The following is a 21202-nucleotide window of genomic DNA, read 5'->3' as shown; positions in this document are numbered from 1 at the left end:
ATGATGAGCTCTATCACTGGAACGAGCTGAGTCTTTACATGATGTTGCTACACCATGGATGTATGATAGAAGATGACATCAGAGGAATCTCTTGGATTTAGAGCTCTACTGAATTGCTACTTGGTAGCTGGCCTAACACGTACTCACACAATTAGTCACATAGCTTAAATATAAGTGTTAATGTGCGCATAAATATGTGAGGCTCGGCTTGTCAGCTTTCTTCGATCCTGCTGCGCGCAAGAGCAATATTTGCCACTGTAGCTGTACCTTGGTGGTTGTGTTTTGATGGAGCGAGACGAGGTCCAACTCCTGCATCAACCTACATCCAGTCCAACACTCATCGATATATACGATTGGTTTCTCCATAAGCTTTCACAAAAACTAGCTACAAAAAAATATGACGGCTTTGACTTTTTTTTACTAAATCTTTTTAAGACAATCCCCCAAGATGAAGAACGGAGGAGGATCATTATTGGCGCGCGGCGGACTCAACGGTGAAATCTCGTTGGAATGTGATGTGTTGGGAATTTGAGCCGAAGCCGGGTCTGCATCATTCGTTGTTACTGTATCCCAGCTTGGCCACAAGCTGCTCCATGTTTGCTCTTGCTCCCACTGGATTCCACATCCGGAACATGTCGCTCCATGTTGCATAAGCTGCTTGCGCTAACAGCTATGTGCTAATCTCACGAACGGGATCTTACCTGCGACCTTAATTGTAGTTTGTAGTATTGGCAAAAAAACTTAGCTGAGAGCATAACGTGGTATGTACGTGTCAGTGGTGTTTTATTTTGTACAATCTCTATACAGATCTGCAACGAATGGTGATGAATTCATGAACTGAGATTCGGGATGACAGCGAGAATGGAAAATATTGTTCATCAATATTTGTTTTAGTTTTTTCCTCATACTTTGAGGCAAGACAAAAATAGAATTGTTAACCACAAAAATAATTAAGGACTAAATTATCCTGTTATATTTCATTTATTTTCCACTAGGGGAGACCGAGTATTTGCCGTGTGCCAAAGCACATGGTAAAGGGCAGTATACATACGGCAAAGCTTTTGCCGTGTGCCGCACACGGCAAAGCCCACACGGCAACTAGGCGCCGGCAAAGCCAGCCTTTGCTGTGTGCTATATATCGGGCACATGGCAAAGGCTTTGCCGTGTGCGAATCTCTCGGCACACGGCAAAAAAATTCGCCGCCCAGGAATGATGACGTGGCCAGGACTTTGCCGTGTGCCCTGCCGACGTGGCACGCGGCAAAGTTTAAATCTTTGCTGTGTGCCGTGGCTTTTGCACACGGCAAAGAATGGTTCCTTTGCCGTGTGCCATGGTAAAAGCACACGGCAAAGGTTCTAGATTCAATTTTTTTTGTTTTGTTGATTACTTATATGGTACCCCAAGCATTTCATATATATCACAATGACCATTTCATGTATCAGAATAAGCATCACAGGTATTTGATACACAGATACAAATAAAGTCTTGTTTCGTTCATCGACAACCATAAGTACAAGTCAAGTCCATACAAGTTCATACAAATCGTGTCCATACAAATCCATACAAGTTGGTACAAAGCAAGTCCATACAACGTAACTCACGGGGCCGATGGCGGCGGCGGTGGCGGGTGCTGTGGCCACATCGGCAGGGGCGGCCATGTAGACATCTGCGACCAAGCTTGCTGCTGCTGAAGCCAAGCTACCCATTGAGGCGGTGGCCACACAACTTGTTGAGGCTGCTGAGTGCTGAGGCTGCGGCACCAGAGGCGAGAAGTCAGTTGGCCCATCATTGGATGCCGCCGACTGATTCTGCACATAAGCAAATTCAAAGTATTGCATGTGTTACATAAGAATTAAGTTATGGGCATTCAAACTTAGTCATTCTAGCTGTATCCAAAGTTGCGATCATGTGTATTGTGAGATATTAAACTACAAGCATTAGCCTAAGTTATAAGTCATTGTAAATGTATCATAAGGCATTATTTCTAAGTCATTCTACATTAATGCTAAGTCAATAAGACGAATAAAACTCGATAGGAGTCAAAGCCACTTGCGGTAGGAGGAGTTTCTGCCCGATGAGCAAGTGGTGCCGGAGGAAATTGTGGAGGCGAAATACCCATCGCCGAGCCCAGGCTTTGCATATATGTTAGAGCTTGATCCAATTTTTGCTGCATCTCATCCTGCTCAGCCCGCCACCTCTCCTCTGCCGCCTCCTGCCGTGCTTGAAAGGCTGCTTCCATCTGGGCCTACAGGATTTGATCCCAGGGTGAGAATTCAAAGCAAACGCATGAAAAAAATGGAGGAACGACAGATGAAACAGAAATAACCTTGACAACCTCAATCTGAGTCTTTGTAGTGTCTGGCCGTGGGCATATGGCCGGGCTTGAGCTGGTACTCCTAGCTCGAATCTGCGAGAGAGTGGGAGTAGTCGCCGTGTCAACTAAGCTGTCACCAAACCAGTACCGTCCATGCTTCTTGCCTCTTCCAGCCCTCATGACGACTTCTCCATCAATGGGCTCATTGATCGGATCAAACTCCGGCCCATGAACTTCTTGTGCCATCGAGGTGTACCCACTAAGGCGGCTGTGAACGCTTGCGTTGTTGTACGCTTCGGGCGGATCCTGCAGGTTGAAGGTGACATCGGACGTCGCCTTCTTTTTGTGGGCCAATGTTGTCGGTCGAAACCCACCGGCGAGCTGCAAATGAGAATGGCAGTTGCGGCCTAGAATGCAGTGCAGCTTCCTCTGTGTGACTCCCCAGGATTGGCCCCGATGGAGAGTACCGGTTCTTGATTATCTCCTGGATGACGCGATGCGCCATGCGCTCGAGTTTCAGGCTCTGAGAGTGCCGATGAAGCGCATGGGCCACCATGTAGTTCATCTCCTGACGCAGGGCTCTGGTGCGTTCTTCAGATGGTACAGACAGATCTACATTGTCGAGAGCGCCTTCTGGTGAGAACCCCTTCCACCTGATGCCATGGTTGCGAGTCCTCTCAAAAGAGCCGATGAGATCGGCTTCCAGCAGAGCTTTGATCTCATCATACTTCTTCTTGTGTTCAGGAGGAAGCTCTTCATACGTGACGGGCTTGGGAGCGGGTTCTTGATCTTGAGCTCCAGTCATCGTTGCAGTGGATGTTGTTGCCGAGAGTCCTCCCACCGGGCGTGCCAGAATGTGTTGTCGGTCGAAACCCACCGGCGAGCAGCGACGGGCAACACGAAGAGCCGGGAGGTTGCTAGGGTGCTAAAGGCACTGCTCCCTCGTCGACGGCCCGCAATTTCTGTCACGCGCCCGGAGGATGTGTGAAAACCGGGCGTGCCACCTGACCTATACCCGATCAGGAGGGTGCAGACGTGCTCCGAACAGTTTCCTGCATACAAAGACACGTGTAAACGTAAGTCCGAGCCGTGGTCGGCTCCCCGGGACGACTCTTGCATCGGCTTTGAAGAGCCGATCGAGTCCCGGTGTCAGATGGGATCTGATTGTATCTAGATATGGTAAATAAAGCAAATAACTATAAAACTGCTTCAATTAAATCTAATTGATCTAATCCACGATAGTAATAGCTTCACTGCTAGATCGGAACATCCTACACGTGACTAGGCCTAGCGAACATAACAGACAACTAAACCACAACCCAAAACAGAGGCCTAAGAACTAGCAAGAGCCGATTCCCGGAACAATCCTTATCAAGGCTAAAATAAAGCATCTATCACACCACCGAATCATCCAATCCGTTTGCAAGGCCTAACCTAGCAGATATTATGCCAACTCTTAAGATAAGAGCAAACCATAACAGATCAGATCTACTAGACATGAAAGAAGCAGGGTGTTGCCTCTGTGCGACTAATTCTATGCGATAAGAACTAGCATGAGATTGAAACGTGACTGCACAGAGACAACATGATATTCGCAGATGATAAGCAACGAAGCACAACAGATCTACTAAAAGCCATGCTACGAACATCATGATAACTAGTATTACTCGCCATAAAAAACGCTTCAGTACGAGTAATACCAAGGTAAAAGCAAGAATAATACTGCTCTGATCGAAAGAAGCGATCAGGGCAGCATGGCACTTACTTGGATGAAACCCTAGGATTAGGGGTGGCGATGCGCCGAGAATTGTTGTTTGCGAGTCGTGATGACGCTCTCTTATGAATAACAAAGGATACATATTTATAGTCCGGAGACTTGGGAAACAATCTAAACTAATCTTGTCCCGATTGGACTCTATCTCTAACCTTGAACTAAATCTAAAGATACATGGCCCATGTGGCCCAGATGCTCACGCAGGAGCCGATTTACAAGTCTTCTTCAGTCTTTTGCTTTAAACCCATCTTGCTTTCGGCCCATAAATTAACCCTGTTAATTTATGGCGATAACACATGTCCCCTGGTTTTGGCAATGATAGTTCCAAAACCAATCCGTCGCTTCATCTTCCCGTTAATGCTCATTAAACACACTGCAACCATCAAAGAAGACGCAACGTCTCTGCAACTGGCTCCTCGTAGAATGTGAAACTGCCGATCCGTCTTTCATCTTTTCACTATTTAATCTCACCCGAATCGGCTCCTTCCCACAGAAACTCCTTCTTCCTCCTAGAGCCAGTAGCGTAGAAATTCCAATCCTCCACTAGCCATGGCCATCTCTTCTTCCTCCAGCTCCAACTCTTTTGGAGATTCCTCTTCTTCCTCCTCATCTCCTCCTTCTTCTTCTTCCCTCTCGGCCTCCTCCATCGACTCTATCCCAGAGAGCCGAGAGCCGACCCCCGAGTGGGACCCGACAGCAGCCTACGAGGCGCTGGCTCCTCTGCACTGGGATGCAGAGGAGTTCGACTTCGGGGTCGCCTCCGAGGAGGACGAGCCCATGACTGAAGGAGAAGACCTCCGGCTCCTATTCCAAGAGGAGTCGGAGAAGGACGAGGAAGAAGACCCTTCGTCGGACGGAGTCGACTCTTGCTCGGAAGAGGAGATCGACTCCCCCTCCGATGACGACGAGCCGATGGGCGGAAAGCCCTTCCGGTTCCTCGGGTCCTCCGAGGAGGACAACGAGGAGGAGATCAGCGGCGACGACGACGGCTGGAGCGACTCCAGGTCTGAAGGCGGCAGCAGCGCCTTCAGCAGCGACGACGGTGACGACGACGGCAGCGACGTCGACGGCAGCGGGGATGTGCCGGCTCGAAGCCCCAAGCGTCGTAGGTACTAGGTACCTATGAGCAGTAGTAGTAGGTAGCATCGTAGGAATAGGACCTCAAAGCCGAAGGATTGATTCCTTTGTAAAATCGGCTTTCCTTGTAATGAACTTTCCTTTAATGAAATCGAGTTCCTTTACATTTTGTGTGTTCGATTGCCTTCCAAAAAAGCCGATGGCAACGCATCAGGCTTCTATAAATATTCAAGAGCCGACGGAATTCAAACTAGAAGCAACCCGCAGAAGAATAGGGTAATACTTTCAGCCTGAACCAAACCCTCGAATCCGAGCAAAATTCGAAAACCAAGCTCTACAAATCCGAGCAATAATTCCCCAAGCAGCCGGAATTCGAATCAGAATCTCCAGCAACCAAACCCTAAGTCAACAGATCTGACCATGGCAGATTCTACAGCTGAAACGACAAGCTCTGCAATCCACGATGCGGCAATCCACGGCCTGAAGGTAATATTCGGCCTAATCTTTTAGCTTTCTTCAGCTCACCAAGCTTCTGAAACTAAAATTCTGAAACATGACACCATACGTATGCTTCTGAATCTCTGAACTTCAGGTGTCAAACATCCTTCTGCCGCATCCCTCCAATCCAAAATTCTTCTGTCTTGGCCCACAAACCCATGAAAACCCCATAGATTTGATCTCTTGTGAAGCAAATAGGATCCCTTTTGTGAGTCAAAACATCGATCTGAACCTCTGGGCCGACGGCTTAAGAGCCTGGCCTAATCCACCTGAGAGCTGGATTACATGGTACAACAGAGTAGCAAAAGCTCACATGTCCTTGTGGCAAGATTTGAACATAGCCGATGCACTTAGCCTATCACTGTCCCCCCTTGACAAAGATGAAAATCTTCTGAAAACCATCGGCTATTTCTGGTCTGATGCTCTGAATTGTTTCCTCTTTGGTCATGGACCCATGACTCCCACTCTGCTAGATGTTGTCATGATCACCAGACTAGACATTAGCTCTCCCAATCCTGCTGCTCACAAAATGGCAGAAGTCCCCTTTAAACTCTCTTCCAAAGTCAACTGCACAAATTGGGGTACTTACATGAGTCAGCACATGAAAACAAAAGGTCCAGTGACTTAGAAGGAACACACAGCCTTCTTAAATCTTTGGCTAGAGCACTTCATCTTCTGTGGCCCTTCCTTAGCTCCAACTAAGAACTATCTCCCCTTGGCCTACCACCTGGCCCATGGCAATCACACCGGCCTAGGCAAGTTCTTCCTTGGAGAAATTTACAGATGTCTCCATTTGATGACATCTAACTTGCTCAATAAAAAGAAACTGAGAACTGGAGGCCCTTGGTGGTTCATTCAGTTGTGGGCACAACTGTACTTTCAACACCATATCCCAAACTTTCAAGGCCTGACCAAGAACTCTTTCCCTGATGAGAGTGGCAAACCAATTAGATGTACTAGCTACGGCCAAGCTTTGTTCAGTCTCCCTGGCAGTAAACTGAATTCAACAGATGCAGCAAACTGGTTTAGAGTCTTCTACAAAGGACTGGACAATCCTCTCTACTTCCCGTTTACTGAATCTGAATCCTTTGAGAACCCAACTGCCTTCAGACTAGATAGCTTTACCGATGACGACAGCACTCGGCATCTATATTCTTTGATGATTCGACCTAGCTTCCTTCCTGTCGGCATCAGCACTTCTAATAGAATTATCAAGCCAGGCTATGAATCTTACCAGCCAGTCATAGCAGCTCGGCAACTCGGCCTAGGACAGGTCCCTCCCCACTTCCATATTCACCACTTGGTGGAGAGCAGAGTCGATCTGCCTGATGGTCTTACTAGCTCGAGATGCTACAGTATGTTTGACAATCTCCACATTCCAATACCAGCCGATTTGTCTTTCACTTCTTCATCAATCGGCTTTGATACCTGGTGGAAGATGTGGAAAACTCATTTCTTCAGAAAAGCTCTAGGTCCTCGACTGCAGCAAATTGATCCTGAATACGTAATCCCCGAGGAAGAGGTACTGATTCTATGCATTTATCCTTTTAAATCCTATATTCCTTTCTCTTGGCTTAACCTGCTCATCCTGTTAGCAGCAACAAGATGGTCCAGAACCCATGACCAGTACTGGGGAGCCATTTCACTTTCTTCCAACTGCTCCTGATGTACTCTTCTGCAAAGGATCACCACCAATCAAGAAAGTGATAATGACTGTTCAGCCAGACTTACTTCAGTCGGCTTCCAAGCGAAGACAAACTTCTGCAAGCGTTGCCCCCCGAGTCTTGACCAAGAAAAGGAAGATGATCACGAGGCGAGTGATCAAGAAGCCAGCACCAGCTTCTTCGAGTCCATCAGAGTCTAATACCAACCAGGTAACTTATTTCTCTGAAATTTCTTCTTTATCTCATACATATGTACTCTTGTTGACTGTAGTTCTATGTTCAGGATGCAGCCGAAAACATCTCCAATGCAGAAAGCCCGGAACAACACGAGATGGCTGCAACTCCTAATGCACTGATGAATGCAAACGAGGAACAAGCCGATGCAGCAGATGCTCTTGACGTCAACACCAGCTTTGATAGGACGATTGCTCCTGAACCGTCCAACACTTCTTCTTCAGAACAGGTAACATTACAAAAATCAATTCTGAACCAGCCGATAACTCCATAAATGCATCTTGCACTAACTCCAGATGTGCCCATAGAGTTTTGATATTTCAGGTTTGCTTTCCTTTGACCCTGCATCAATGGGTCTAACTGTCCCTAGATCAGAAACATCATCTCTACAGCAATCGGCTAACCTAACACATCAGCTTCAACTTATCAAGGATCTTCTATCTGCCCCAATCACTGCTCTGGTTGATGATTCCAGTAAAATAAAGAACATCTTCGAGCAAATAGAATCCCAACTCCCGGAATCATTGCAAATCAAGCTCTGGTCAGCCAGCAACCTCCCATTCTTCCGGATAGAAGTCAGTAAAGCGCAAGAAAGGATGAAAGCACGTCGCTCTCAAGCTTCTCTGAAAGCTGACATTACCCAAAAATGCAAGGCTCTCAACCAGAAGAAGGCAACTCTAGATATCAAAGCTGACGTGTCTGCCAACACGAATCGACTCGACCTCCTGAAGAAAGAACTGGCGGAACTCGAAGAAAAGGTCCGCATTACCAAGGAACTCATCCAGGCCGAGGAAACTTCCATTGCAAACTCCAAACAAGAAACCCAGAAAATATCTGAGCAAATACAAGCAGAGTTTGCAGAGATCAGCACCTTGAGTCGGCAGATAGTTTCAAGCAATGACAAGGATGACGAAGCGATTGTAGCACGCGTAGATGCCGTTCGTACTGAAGCCATCCACGCCATAGAAAAATTCCTGAACCAGTAGATAGGCTCAAGATACAATTAGTACTGCCTGTTAACCTGAAAGTTGTACTTGTTTAAAAATATCTCAAGTCGATGGTTATACATCGGCTATCTTTCTTTACCGGCCAACTCAACGTGTTGGCCTACCATCATCATTTTTTTTCTACCGGCCAACTCAACGTGTTGGCCTGTCATCATCATTTTTTTTGCGGCCAACTCAACGTGTTGGCCTATTACACTGCAGCCAGATGGATCTCATCGGCTTTTCTTTACTCGCCTTTCCACATGCTCGGGAAATACTTCTTCAGATGTTGTCCATTGACAGCAACAGGAAACTTGACGCCGTCCAATTCCTCGAGCATGTACGCATTCCTAGGCAAAACCTGAAAAACCTTGTACGGACCATGCCAAGTTGGAGACCATTTACCAAACTTTTTATCTTTAGTTCCCAACGGCAATACTGCCTCCCAAACCAAGTCTCCCACCTGGAAATCCTTAGGTTTGACTTTCTTGTTGTATGCACGGGCGACTTTAGCCTTATTTTCTTTGATCTTTTCCAACGACCAAAGTCTTAGTTCCGTTAGGTCCTCCACGTTGTCGTTCATCAAGGCTGCATACTGTTCAGCAGATAGACCATTCTGAAACTCAACACGCCTTGATCCGGCTGTGATTTCCCACGGTAGCACAGCATCTGGCCGTAGACTAGATGGTACGGCGATGTCTTGGTGGACCCATGACACGAAATACGATATGCCCACAAAGCTTCTGACAACACCTCATGCCAGCGCCTAGGATATTCATCGATCTTTCTTTTTATGAGCTTGATGAGGCTCTGGTTGGATGCTTCAGCCTGTCCATTAGCTTGGGCATAATATGGAGATGATCTGATCAGCTTAATCCCCATGTCATCGGCAAACTTTCTGAACTCCTCCGATATAAAGACCGATCCTCCATCGGTCGTAATGGTCTGAGGGATCCCAAATCTATGAATGATGTGCTCTTTGACAAAGCTGATCACATCTCTTGACGCCACTGACCTCATGGGTACTGCCTCTACCCACTTTGTGAAATAATCTGTGGCAGCTAAGACCCATTGGTGACCCTTGCTAGACGACGGGTTGATCTGTCCAATCATATCCATGCCCCAACCTCTGAATGGCCAGGGTTTGATGATAGGGTTCATCACTGATGCTTGCACTATCTGAATTTTGCCAAACCTCTGACATGCTTGACATCCCTTGTAATATTTAAAACAATCTTCCAACATACTGGGCCAGTAATAACCCGATCGCCTAATCAGCCATTTCATCTTATGAGCCGATTGGTGAGTACCGCAGGCTCCTTCATGAACCTCATGCAAGAGCCAATTTGACTCTGAAGGTCCTAGGCATTTAAGTAGTAGTCCTTCCAAGGTCCTGTAGAACATGTCATCCCCTATCAGAACATACTTCATGGCCTTGAGTCTTATCCTTCTTGGTGCCCCCCGAGCCGAATCCTTCAAGTAATTGAAGATATCGGCTCTCCAGTCTCCAGGTTCTAGAAACTGAACCTCCACCTCGACTCCACCGGCTGTCTCCTTGTAACCAGAAGCCATTTGTGATAAATCATTGGCTTCATTATTCAGAGTCCTGCGTATCCAGTGGAAATTGATGTACCTGAATCGTGACATCAACTCACGGCACTGCATCCATATCGGGAAAAGAGCCTCGCTCTCACACCTATATTCCTCCATGAGCTGAGAAATCACCAGCTTCGAATCTCCAAAAATTTCCACTGCTTCTGCACCGGCTTCGAGAAGCAATTCCATCCCTTTGCGAACGGCTTCATATTCCACCAGATTATTGGTGCACGGGGCAGTCATTCTGATGGAGAAGGAATAACTCGCCCCTCGAGGCGACACCAACAGAATTCCCACACCGCACCCATCATCACAAGCCGATCCGTCAAAGAACATAGCCCAAGCACGAATAAATAATGCAGCAATATCAGTGCTGATCCTATCCGCAACAAGATCCGCCAGTGCTTGTCCCTTGACTACTTTTGCAGGCTGGTATCGGATATCGAACTCTGACAATGCAAACATCCATTTTCCAAGTCGGCCTTTAAGGACAGGGGCCGACAGCATGTGTTTTATGACATCCGATTTGCATATAACAATTGTTTCCGCCGAAAGCAAAATATGGCGAAACTTCATACATGTAAAGTATAAGCAAAGACAAAGCTTCTCGATTTCAGGATACCTGGTCTCGGCGTCTAACATGCGTCTGCTGAGGTAGAAAACCACCCTCTCTTGGCCGTCATGCTTCTGGACTAGCACCGAAGCAATGGAAGTGTCACCGACGGATAGGTACACATAGAACGGCCTATCTTGCTGAGGAGGAACCAATACTGGAGGCTTTGACAAATATTCCTTGATTTCATCAAAAGCATGTTGCTGTTCTGGCCCCCAGCGAAACTCATCATCGGATTTGATCTTTACTAAACCCATAAACGGCTCAATGCGTCCGGACAGATTAGAAATAAATCGCCTGACAAAGTTAATTTTACCGATGAGTTTCTGTAACTCCTTCTTTGTAGTAGGCGGCTTCATCATCTTCACAGCTTCTTGACTCTTTATGCCGATTTCAATTCCCCATTCATGCACCAGGAATCCCAGAAACTGACCGGCCGACACACCGAAAGCGCACTTCTTCGGGTTCATTTTGAGCCCAAACCTCCGAGTCTGCTCCAAAACTTGACGCAGCTCTTCTAAATGCCCCGTGGCTGATTTGGACTTGACCACGACATCATCAATATAGATCTCTACCAGCTTGCTGATGAGATCATGAAAAATGTAATTCATAGCACGTTGGTACGTTGCACCGGCATTTTTCAGTCCGAAGGTCATAACCAAGTACTCGAACAAGCCAACTACACCTGGTACTCTGAACGCAGTCTTGTTCACGTCCTCTGGGGCCATGAAGATCTGGTTGTAACCGGCATTGCCATCCATAAAACTCATCATTTTGTGGCTAGCAGCTGCGTTGATCAATGTCTCTGCAACAGGCATTGGGTATTCGTCCTTTGGTGTTGCTCTGTTGAGATCTCTAAAGTCAACGCAAACACGCCATCGGCCATCCTTTTTTTGTACCGGCACCACACTAGAGATCCATTCTGCATATCGGCATGGCCTGATGAACCCAGCATCCAGCATCTTTTCTACCTCTTTCTTAACTTCTTCTAGGACGTCGGCCTTCATCTGACGTGCTCGTTGCTGAAATGGCCGAAACCCTTTCTTGAGCGGGAGCCGATGCTCGACTATGCTTCTATCCAGTCCAGGCATCTCGGTGTAGTCCCATGCAAAGCAATCCCGGTATTCTTTTAGCAGTGCAATCATCTCCTCTCGCAAAGCCGGATCCAACTTTTTGCTGATAAATGTCGGCCGTGGCTTATCCCCAGGACCGATGTCAACCTCTTCCAAATCATCAGCTGATGTGAACCCGTATCCGAGTTTGCCGTCATCTAAAAAATCAGCCGCGAATGCAAGCGAGTCTTCACTATCCACAAGATCAGCAGCAAACACAGGGAGATGACAAAAAAATTTATTTGGCCAACCGCACGGGCTGGCCACTTCTATACTTCTTTTATTTCTCAGAGCCAAATAGTCAATGGATGGCCAACTGCTAGAGGAGGCCATCATGTGTACATGATGTAACAATTCCGACCAAAAACAGAATTTTTCTATTTTTCGGGGCCGATCGCCGGGACCGGCCTCTCTATTTTTATTACACCCCGTGGCTAGCTAGGGTGCATCTATTCTGTGAGGCCAGTGGATAAGACCAGCCTCAGTCCGTTTTTTGTCACCTCGATCCGATCACAGTCTTCCAGGGCGATCCCTGAGATCGGTTCTTGTCCTTCCGCATCCCAGGCGTTCATATCTGCGACCGAGACCTCGCTGGAATCGTCTGCAGGGACCACTTCTACTTCATCGCCATCCCATTGGATGAGGTACTGGTGCATTGTGGAAGGGATACAACAGTTGGCATGAATCCAGTCCCTTCCAAGCAGCACCGTGTATGTACTCTTGCTGTTAACGATGAAGAACGATGTCGGTACAGTCTTGCGGCCCACTGTCAGTTCCATATTAAGAACCCCTATCGCCTCTGATGGCTGTCCATTAAAGTCATTAAGCATCACATTGGTCTTGATCAAATCGGCAGAAGAACGACCCAATCGGCGTAGCACAGAATATGGCATTAGGTTGACTGCGGCACCAGTGTCGACCAACATCCTGTTCACAGGCTTGCCGTCGATGAAGCCCTTGAGATATAACCCCTTCAAGTGTTTGTAGCTCTTCTCCTTGGGCTTCTCGAAAATGATTGGCCGTGGGCCGAGATCCAGCTGCGCGATGGCCAATTCCTCCGGTTGGGGTGCTCGAAACTCCGACGGGAGCACGAACACCATGTTCACATCAGCCGATGGCTTCTCATCGGCTTTTGTCTGCTTGGGGCGCCACTCCTTCCTTGGGGGCGCCTCTCTTCCCTCTGTGGTCGCCTGACTTGCTCCGCGAGATCCGGACGCGCTTTCCTCAGCATGTCAAGATACTTTGCTTCTGCCTCTTCCAGATTGCGCAAGCGCTGTACTCTGCGCTTCTGCGACCGATTGAGCCCGTCAGGACACCACCATGGGCGATGGTACCTGTCTTCTTCCTCTAGCTCTGAATCACCCACGGATGGGTGCCTCACATGGTCATCCTGACGTGTTCTGGGCCCCAAACGCCGGAACACTGATGTCTTGTCCTGCTGGTGTCCTCGAGGCCTGCACTCCAAGCAATCATCTATAGTAGGTAATCGGCTCATGCCGGAATTCCAACAGTACCTGAAGAACGGGCAATGCCAGTGGTCGCGTATAGCCTGGCGCCTCCCCAATGTCCTTCCTGAGTGGTGCTCGTACTCGTCTTCTTCCGATTCGTATCGGCGGCGTAGCTGGTACTGGTACTAGTATTTTTCCAGAAGCCGATTAGAAGCTAGAAGCTGATTGCGGATGTGACGCACTTGCTCTTCAGTCACATGCTGCTATTCCAACTTGAGTTCATTCTGCGGCCACTTGCCAGAAGCGGCCTCTCTCCTCTGCTTGTCATGGCGGCGCATGGGTCCCACCATGTTGATCTGGAATGCCAGATCCTGGCCCTCGGACCTGAAGTCTGACAGTTCCACCATGTTAGCTTGTGGGAAGGGCTTCGTGTCCACCTTCATAGTGTGTTGAGCAAGGATTAATCGGCCTTGCTCGATAGCCGATTGGATCTGGTGACACAGCTGCTTGCATTCACCCATGGCATGAGTAAACGAGTGGTGCCACTTGCAGTATAGCCTTCCCTGCAGCTCTTGTGCTGTCGGTAGCTTATGATTTTCTGGGAGCTTCAGCTGTTTTTCTCTGAGGAGCAGGTCGAATATCTGCTCTGTTTTGGTCACGTCGAAGTCGAAGCCCTTCACAAGCCCCTGCTGCTTGATCCACTTGCATGGGACAGGATTTGCCCCCCGAGTCCACTCTTCCACGGCCACTTCTTGCTCTTCACCCGAGTCATCAGATTCATCCGCCTGGGCCATGTTCACATGGCATTTGAACTTGTCCTGGTACAGCTCAGGATGATAATGCTCGTATGCTGTAAGCTTCTACACCAGGTGCGCCAGAGACGTGAGCTCCAACTGAAAAGCCGCATCCTTGATCGGCTTAGCAAGTCCCAGGACAGCCAGATCGACTACCTCTTTCTCTGTGATGCGTGACGAGTAGCATCGGTTCTTGACCTCCCTGAAGCGTTGTATGTACTCTGACACAGTCTCTCCTCGCTTCTACCTGACTTGGGCGAGGTCGGCAATTCCAGCTTCTGCAGCTTCCGAGTGGTACTGGGTATGGAATTGATCTTCAAGCTGCCTCCAAGTCTGAATCGAATCCGGAGCTAGTGACGCATACCATCCAAAAGCTGGGCCTGTAAGGGATTGGCCGAAGAACCGGACCCTCAATGGATCCGACACTGAGATCATCCCAAGCTGCGTTAAGTATCAGCTCACATGCTCGATGGAGCTGGCTCCCTCTGACCCGTTGAACTTGGTGAACTCAGGAAGCCGATACTTGGGTGGCAGTGGGATCAAGTCATAGTCGCTTGGATACGGCTTGGAATAGCCGATCGCTTTCCTCTTGGGCAGGATGCCGAACTGGTCTCTGAGTATTGCACTGACCTGCTCCACACTAAGAACTCCTGGGGCCGATGGCTTAGCACTCGGCCCAGTAGCGTACTTTGCCAGCCACGCTTGTTTTTCTGCGTCTGCTCCAAAAGTTCCTGGGTTCACCATCTGCACCGAGCGTGCTGGACTGACGCTGTCAGGGATGTAGGCGCACGTGTAGCCGTGCGGAATCTCCTTAGGTGGCTCGGTGAGGAACTGGCCTTCTCCAGGATCACCGCCGATCTTTTGGACGACGTAGATCGGCGAGCTCTGTGGTCTGGGAGCTACAAATGAGAATGGCAGTTGCGGCCTAGAATGTAGTGCAGCTTCCTCTGTGTGACTCCCCAGGATTGGCCCCGATGGAGAGTACCGGTTCTTGATTATCTCCTGGATGACGCGATGCGCTATGCGCTCGAGTTTGTTCATCAGGCTCTGAGAGTGCCGATGAAGCGCATGGGCCACCATGTAGTTCATCTCCTAACGCAGGGCTCTGGTGCGTTCTTCAGATGGTACAGACAGATCTACATTGTCGAGAGCGCCTTCTGGTGAGAACCCCTTCCACCTGATGCCATGGTTGCGAGTCCTCTCAAAAGAGCCGATGAGATCGGCTTCCAGCAGAGCTTTGATCTCATCATACTTCTTCTTGTGTTCAGGAGGAAGCTCTTCATACGTGACGGGCTTGGGAGCGGGTTCTTGATCTTGAGCTCCAGTCATCGTTGCAGTGGATGTTGTTGCCGAGAGTCCTCCCACCGGGCGTGCCAGAATGTGTTGTCGGTCGAAACCCACCGGCGAGCAGCGACGGGCAACACGAAGAGCCGGGAGGTTGCTAGGGTGCTAGAGGCACTGCTCCCTCGTCGACGGCCCGCAATTTCTGTCACGCGCCCAGAGGATGTGTGAAAACCGGGCGTGCCACCTGACCTATACCCGATCAGGAGGGTGCAGACGTGCTCCGAACAGTTTCCTGCATACAAAGACACATGTAAACGTAAGTCCGAGCCGTGGTCGGCTCCCCGGGACGACTCTTGCATCGGCTTTGAAGAGCCGATCGAGTCCCGGTGTCAGATGGGATCTGATTGTATCCAGATATGGTAAATAAAGCAAATAACTATAAAACTGCTTCAATTAAATCTAATTGATCTAATCCATGATAGTAACAGCTTCACTGCTAGATCGGAACATCCTACACGTGACTAGGCCTAGCGAACATAACAGACAACTAAACCACAACCCAAAACAGAGGCCTAAGAACTAGCAAGAGCCGATTCCCGGAACAATCCCTATCAAGGCTAAGATAAAGCATCTATTACACCACCGGATCATCCAATCCGTTTGCAAGGCCTAACCTAGCAGATATTATGCCAACTCTTAAGATAAGAGCAAACCATAACAGATCAGATCTACTAGACATGAAAGAAGTAGGGTGTTACCTCTGTGCGACTAATTCTATGCGATAAGAACTAGCATGAGATTGAAACGTGACTGCACAGAGACAACATGATATTTGCAGATGACAAGCAACGAAGCACAACAGATCTACTAAAAGCCATGCTACGAACATCATGATAACTAGTATTACTCGCCATAAAAAACGCTTCAGTACGAGTAATACCAAGGTAAAAGCAAGAACAATACTGCCCTGATCGAAAGAAGCGATCAGGGCAGCATGACACTTACTTGGATGAAACCCTAGGATTAGGGGTGGTGATGCGCCGAGAATTGTTGTTTGCGAGTCGTGATGACACTCTCTTACGAATAACAAAGGATACATATTTATAGTCCGGAGACTTGGAAAACAATCTAAACTAATCTTGTCCCGATTGGACTCTATCTCTAACCTTGAACTAAATCTAAAGATGCATGGCCCATGTGGCCCAGATGCTCACGCAGGAGCCGATTTACAAGTCTTCTTCAGTCTTTTGCTTTAAGCCCATCTTGCTTTCGACCCATAAATTAACCCTATTAATTTATGGCGATAACAGCCAAACAGTATGCCTGGACTTGGGAGCAAGGCACACCACCATGTGCCGCCAACTGTGAAAAAAGAAAGATGATTAGAAATTATAAAGAATTGAGCGTTAGCATAAAGAAATTAATTCACATACATATCTTGTCGCGTACGCCTTGAGGTTACAGTTGCCCTGATGGTGCGATGCACCTGGCATCATCAAACGCCGCTGCCGGGCAGCCTCGTGCATCTCCAGCCATTCTTGTGAGCACCACCGGTCCACTATCATTTCCCAGCACGGATGATCCGAGGCAATCCACCACGGAGGCACCTGCACATCATCAAGTTATGACGTGTAAGAAGAACAAATGGATCGTAGTTGATTTAAGAAAGATTAAGTATTTACATAAGTCGACGATTTGAGAGTTTGGGGGACCTAGGTGAAATCTCGGGATAAGTTTGGAGACCTGGGATGCAATTTACTCTTCTCTAAAATAAAGCAAGTATTGTCTAATTTTTCTATAGAACATGTATGGTTTTCTTGTTATCTTACCTTCTGCTAAAAATTTCGGTTAGAACCAAAACCGAACTGAGAACCGAAATACTCGGTTCCCAAAATTTCTTGGAACCGATCGGTTCCTATTTTTAGGAGCCGATTTTCTTCAAAAACTTAGAGACTGAACCAAACCAAATCGAAGAAACCGAATGCCCACCCTGAACCGTAAGCACACCAAGTGCTTTGTTGCACCCAGCCGTCGAGCTTGGGAGCTAGACGAGCCACCAAAGTTACGTCGAGTGGTCAGCGGCGCCAGCCCCTGAGCCTAGGGACTGACCGAGTTGCCGCTGAATCTTGAACTGTAAAAGGACATCACAAACATTATGTATTGTCATATGAAGGATGTGTGTGAATCCCCTTCCCTCTAGTAAGACACCGAGCTGGACGCCGTGTGGCCTTTGCATTGCCATGTGTCGCTACGCAGCTAGTCTCGCTGACCACTGCTCACGAAGAATACGGCTTACCACAGACTACACTGCTCAGCAAGGATGCTTAGGTGTAGGCGGCGCACAAGATCGAGTTGAGGTTTCGCGGTAGGGGCTTGAGCCACATGGGTTAAGAATTACTAGAACGACGTGGGGTTGGGCAAGAACTCGGAAGTCAGAGTTGGCTGCGACTCTCCCAAGACAGCTTTGTAGTGTGTCATGGTGAAAAAACAGATCACGCGCAGAGTGCCCCCGAAAAGGGGGCAACCCGACTGCCTCTACAGTGGACAGACCAACTAGACGGCGCCCCAGCCCAGTGGGCGCGCGGGGCGAATAAGACAGCGCGTTCCCGCGAGGGTGGGCACGCAGCCGGAGTGGCCGACGAGTGGCGCGCCGTGGCCGCCGGCGGCATGTTGCGGGCATGCCCGCCCGCGTGGAATGAGCCGTCATCTATCAGAGCCAGCGAGCGAGCTCGCGCGCGCATGTGGGCTCGAGTTAGGAGAACATGCGGGCGTGCCCTTCCCGCTTGCTCAAGCAAACACCTCTCGTGCTCCGTCTCTCCCAGCTGCCGCCGCAGATGCGGCCCAACGTGCCCCCGATCTCTTTACGTGCGCGCACCAGCTGTGCCATCGCCGCGCCATATCCACAGCCCCGCGGGCAGATATCCCGCACGCTAGCCACTTGTTCTCCTCCAGTTCAATTTATCAGATTACGCCGCCAGCGCCACCAACTACGCGCGCACATGCCTGCCGCCATGCCGTCTGATCGATCTCTGTATAAAAGCGCCATTGCGTGCTCCTCCCTTGATCGATCTCGCGCTGTCAGTGTCGTCACGGCCGGTGGTGTCGCCTGTCGCGCCGCTAGCTACTACTCGGTGTGTCGTGAATTGTCATCCGAATAACCAGCCTGCCACCGCCTTAGATTGGTAGGCATGGCGGCTCACGCCTCCTGCGACGTCGCTGCCGGCGCTGCGACGCCGACGGGGGCGGCGAGCAGGCGCGTTGGGTTGAGAAGGCCGTCGAGGACGACGCTGAAGAAGAAGGCGAGGAAGCTGATGAGGAAGGCCGGCGGCGGGAAACGCCCGAGGCCGTCGTTGTCGAGGACGAAGCGCGTCGCGGCGATCAGGAGGAAGATGGAGGCGCTGCGGAGGCTCGTGCCGGCGGCGGCGCCCTGCGGCGGGGAGGAGCGGCGGGTGGACGACGGCCGCCTGGAGGAGCTGCTCCTGCACGCCGCCGGCTACATCCTGCGCCTCCAGATGCAGGTCCGGGTCATGCAGGTCATGGTCCACGCGCTCAACGATGATGACCCCGAGGATTGATTTACGATCTTGCTCTCTTCCGGGCCGGGTCATGTGCATTCCTTTTATTCTTTTCTCTTCTCTTCGCATGGTTTGTGCAGATCATTGGTTTGTCGAAATTCATGAGTGGGTTTGGAAATATTTGTGACAACATACTAGAAATGTGCGTTGTGCAGTGTGAAGAAATTATGGGGGGTTATATATATATATATATATATATATATATATATATATATATATATATATATATATATATATATAGATAGATAGAGAGAGAGAGAGAGAGAGAGAGAGAGAGAGAGAGACAGTTTTAGGACACCTCCGATCGAGCACCAGCTGTATGTGAAATGGGGGATTATTGGCATGTATGTAAACAACTGTTTATGGGGTAAGATTGAAATTTAATTCGTAGGTTATACATTTGTTAGCTAGATGGCCTAGCTAGCTGAATTTCCAAACATATTGAGATCTTATTAACTCTGAAAATTCATTTGGATCCAATCGCCCGGCCAATGTACAAGTTCAGTAACCGCAGGCCGTCTGAAAGGCTATATATGTTTGGAATAAGAGTTCAATTTTTTTCCGATACCTTGAAAATTTCTGCATTCTGAGTATATAGTTTAAGGGATGAAAATTAATTAACACATCAATGCAGGACATATTGTCGGTGTTTTACCGTCGGGTTTTCCGAGGGGTATCCCGAGGAGAGTGGTTGTAGGCAGGGACTCGCCTGGATCAAAACGCGATGGTGCAAGGAACACAAAGATTTAGACAGGTTCAGGCCGCTGGAGTGTAATACCCAATGTCCTGTGTGGTGGTTTGTATTGCCTTAGGTCTTGTTCGATATTTTTGAGGGGTCCCTGTCCGCCCTTATATATCTTGGGGGATAGGGTTACATGGAAAGTTCTAGCCGAGTACGTTTAGAGTTCTACTCCGAGTAGGTCGGATAGTTTCCTTGTACTCCATCCAGTTCTACTGCTGCACGAGTAGTTACAGTAGGGGTAAGGCAGTTTCCTTGTACTCCATCCAGTTCTACTGCTGCACGAGTAGTTACAGTAGGGGTAAGGCGTATTCGTGTGCTACTCCTTACTCTAGAAAATTCCATGCCCGTGGGCAGTCTTGCTGCCTCGGGTCCGACACATATGTACTACACGAGAATGGAATTGCATTGGTGGTCAAAAACCGCCAAGAAAAATACTGAAACCACCAATAAAATGATCCTTGGCGGCTGCCAATCTATCCTCGGAGGAATTTGCTTGACGGCCGGCCAACAAGGATCATTTCTTGGAAGTTTGGCCATCAAGCAAATTAGATTGATGGCAAAATCCATATTGCGCCAAGAAAATTGTTGACGGTTTATTTTGATCCATTTTAACCGTCAACTATCATGTAAAAATTGAGCATCGAAAGGAATAAATAATAGCATAGGATGATTATTTGACGAATTCCACAGATGCTAGTCTGAGAATATGTGCCGGTGAATTTTGGCAAAAAATGCATAAAACTATCAAGTACTATCCAAAGCATAAAGTCCTGGCCAAGCACAAGCAAGCCCAAGGGCCAAAAGGGCCCACTGGGCAGCCATACAAGAGAAGGAGATGTAGCCCATGCGCATGACACATCATCAATCCAAGGCAATCTCCTCTCGACCAATCAAACGCAAGCGTAAGGATCCATGGGCCCACATGTAGCAAGAAACCGACATAGGACAAGGGCTATCACCTGTATTTTACACGTGGGATAGCATAGCAGCCCACCAAACAAAATTGGGGGACAGTTCGGACCATGGTCGGCCGAGCCCGTCTTGGCTCCACCGTCTTACTACTTGCATGTGTCGGCTCTCCATTGGTTCCCAAAGGCGGTTCCAGGTGCTATAGCTCCAATCCTCAGCCGAGAACCCCATGGCACCCCGCCCTGGGCAAAAATAACCAGGAACCGAACCAAAAAACCGGAGATACTCGGTTCGGTTTCGGTTCTTTAGTCGGTTAACAGAGGAACCAGCCTCCATCATATCCAGCCCATCAAAACATGTTAGATGGCCCAAGCATAAACAAAACCCTAGCTCCCACCCACCCACCACCCCCCAGACCCCAGTCTCCTGCTCCCATGTCTGTCTCTCCCACACTCGGTCACCCTGCGGTCCTGCAGCCAAGCTGCAGCCGCCGTCCGCCGCCCAGGTCCCAGCAGGCGAGCCGGCTGGCCGCCCAGCACTGCCAGCGCCCAGTCCCGCCCCACCGCCCACGTCCCTACTGGC

The 21202-nt window shown here is 48.9% G+C and overlaps 1 protein-coding gene across 1 annotated transcript; it reads left to right on the top strand.

The window, feature by feature from the left end:
• The first annotated feature begins 18492 nt into the window (after positions 1-18492).
• LOC120710577 lies at positions 18493-19105 on the top strand. The gene has a single exon (XM_039996222.1). It carries the CDS (start codon positions 18583-18585, stop codon positions 18967-18969), a length of 387 nt encoding a protein of 128 aa, XP_039852156.1. The 5' UTR covers positions 18493-18582; the 3' UTR covers positions 18970-19105.
• Positions 19106-21202: the final 2097 nt, after the last annotated feature.

Source organism: Panicum virgatum, chromosome 5K (assembly GCF_016808335.1).
Source record: "Panicum virgatum strain AP13 chromosome 5K, P.virgatum_v5, whole genome shotgun sequence".
NCBI lineage: Eukaryota > Viridiplantae > Streptophyta > Magnoliopsida > Poales > Poaceae > Panicum > Panicum virgatum.
This window is presented reverse-complemented; position numbering and strand designations above follow the sequence as displayed.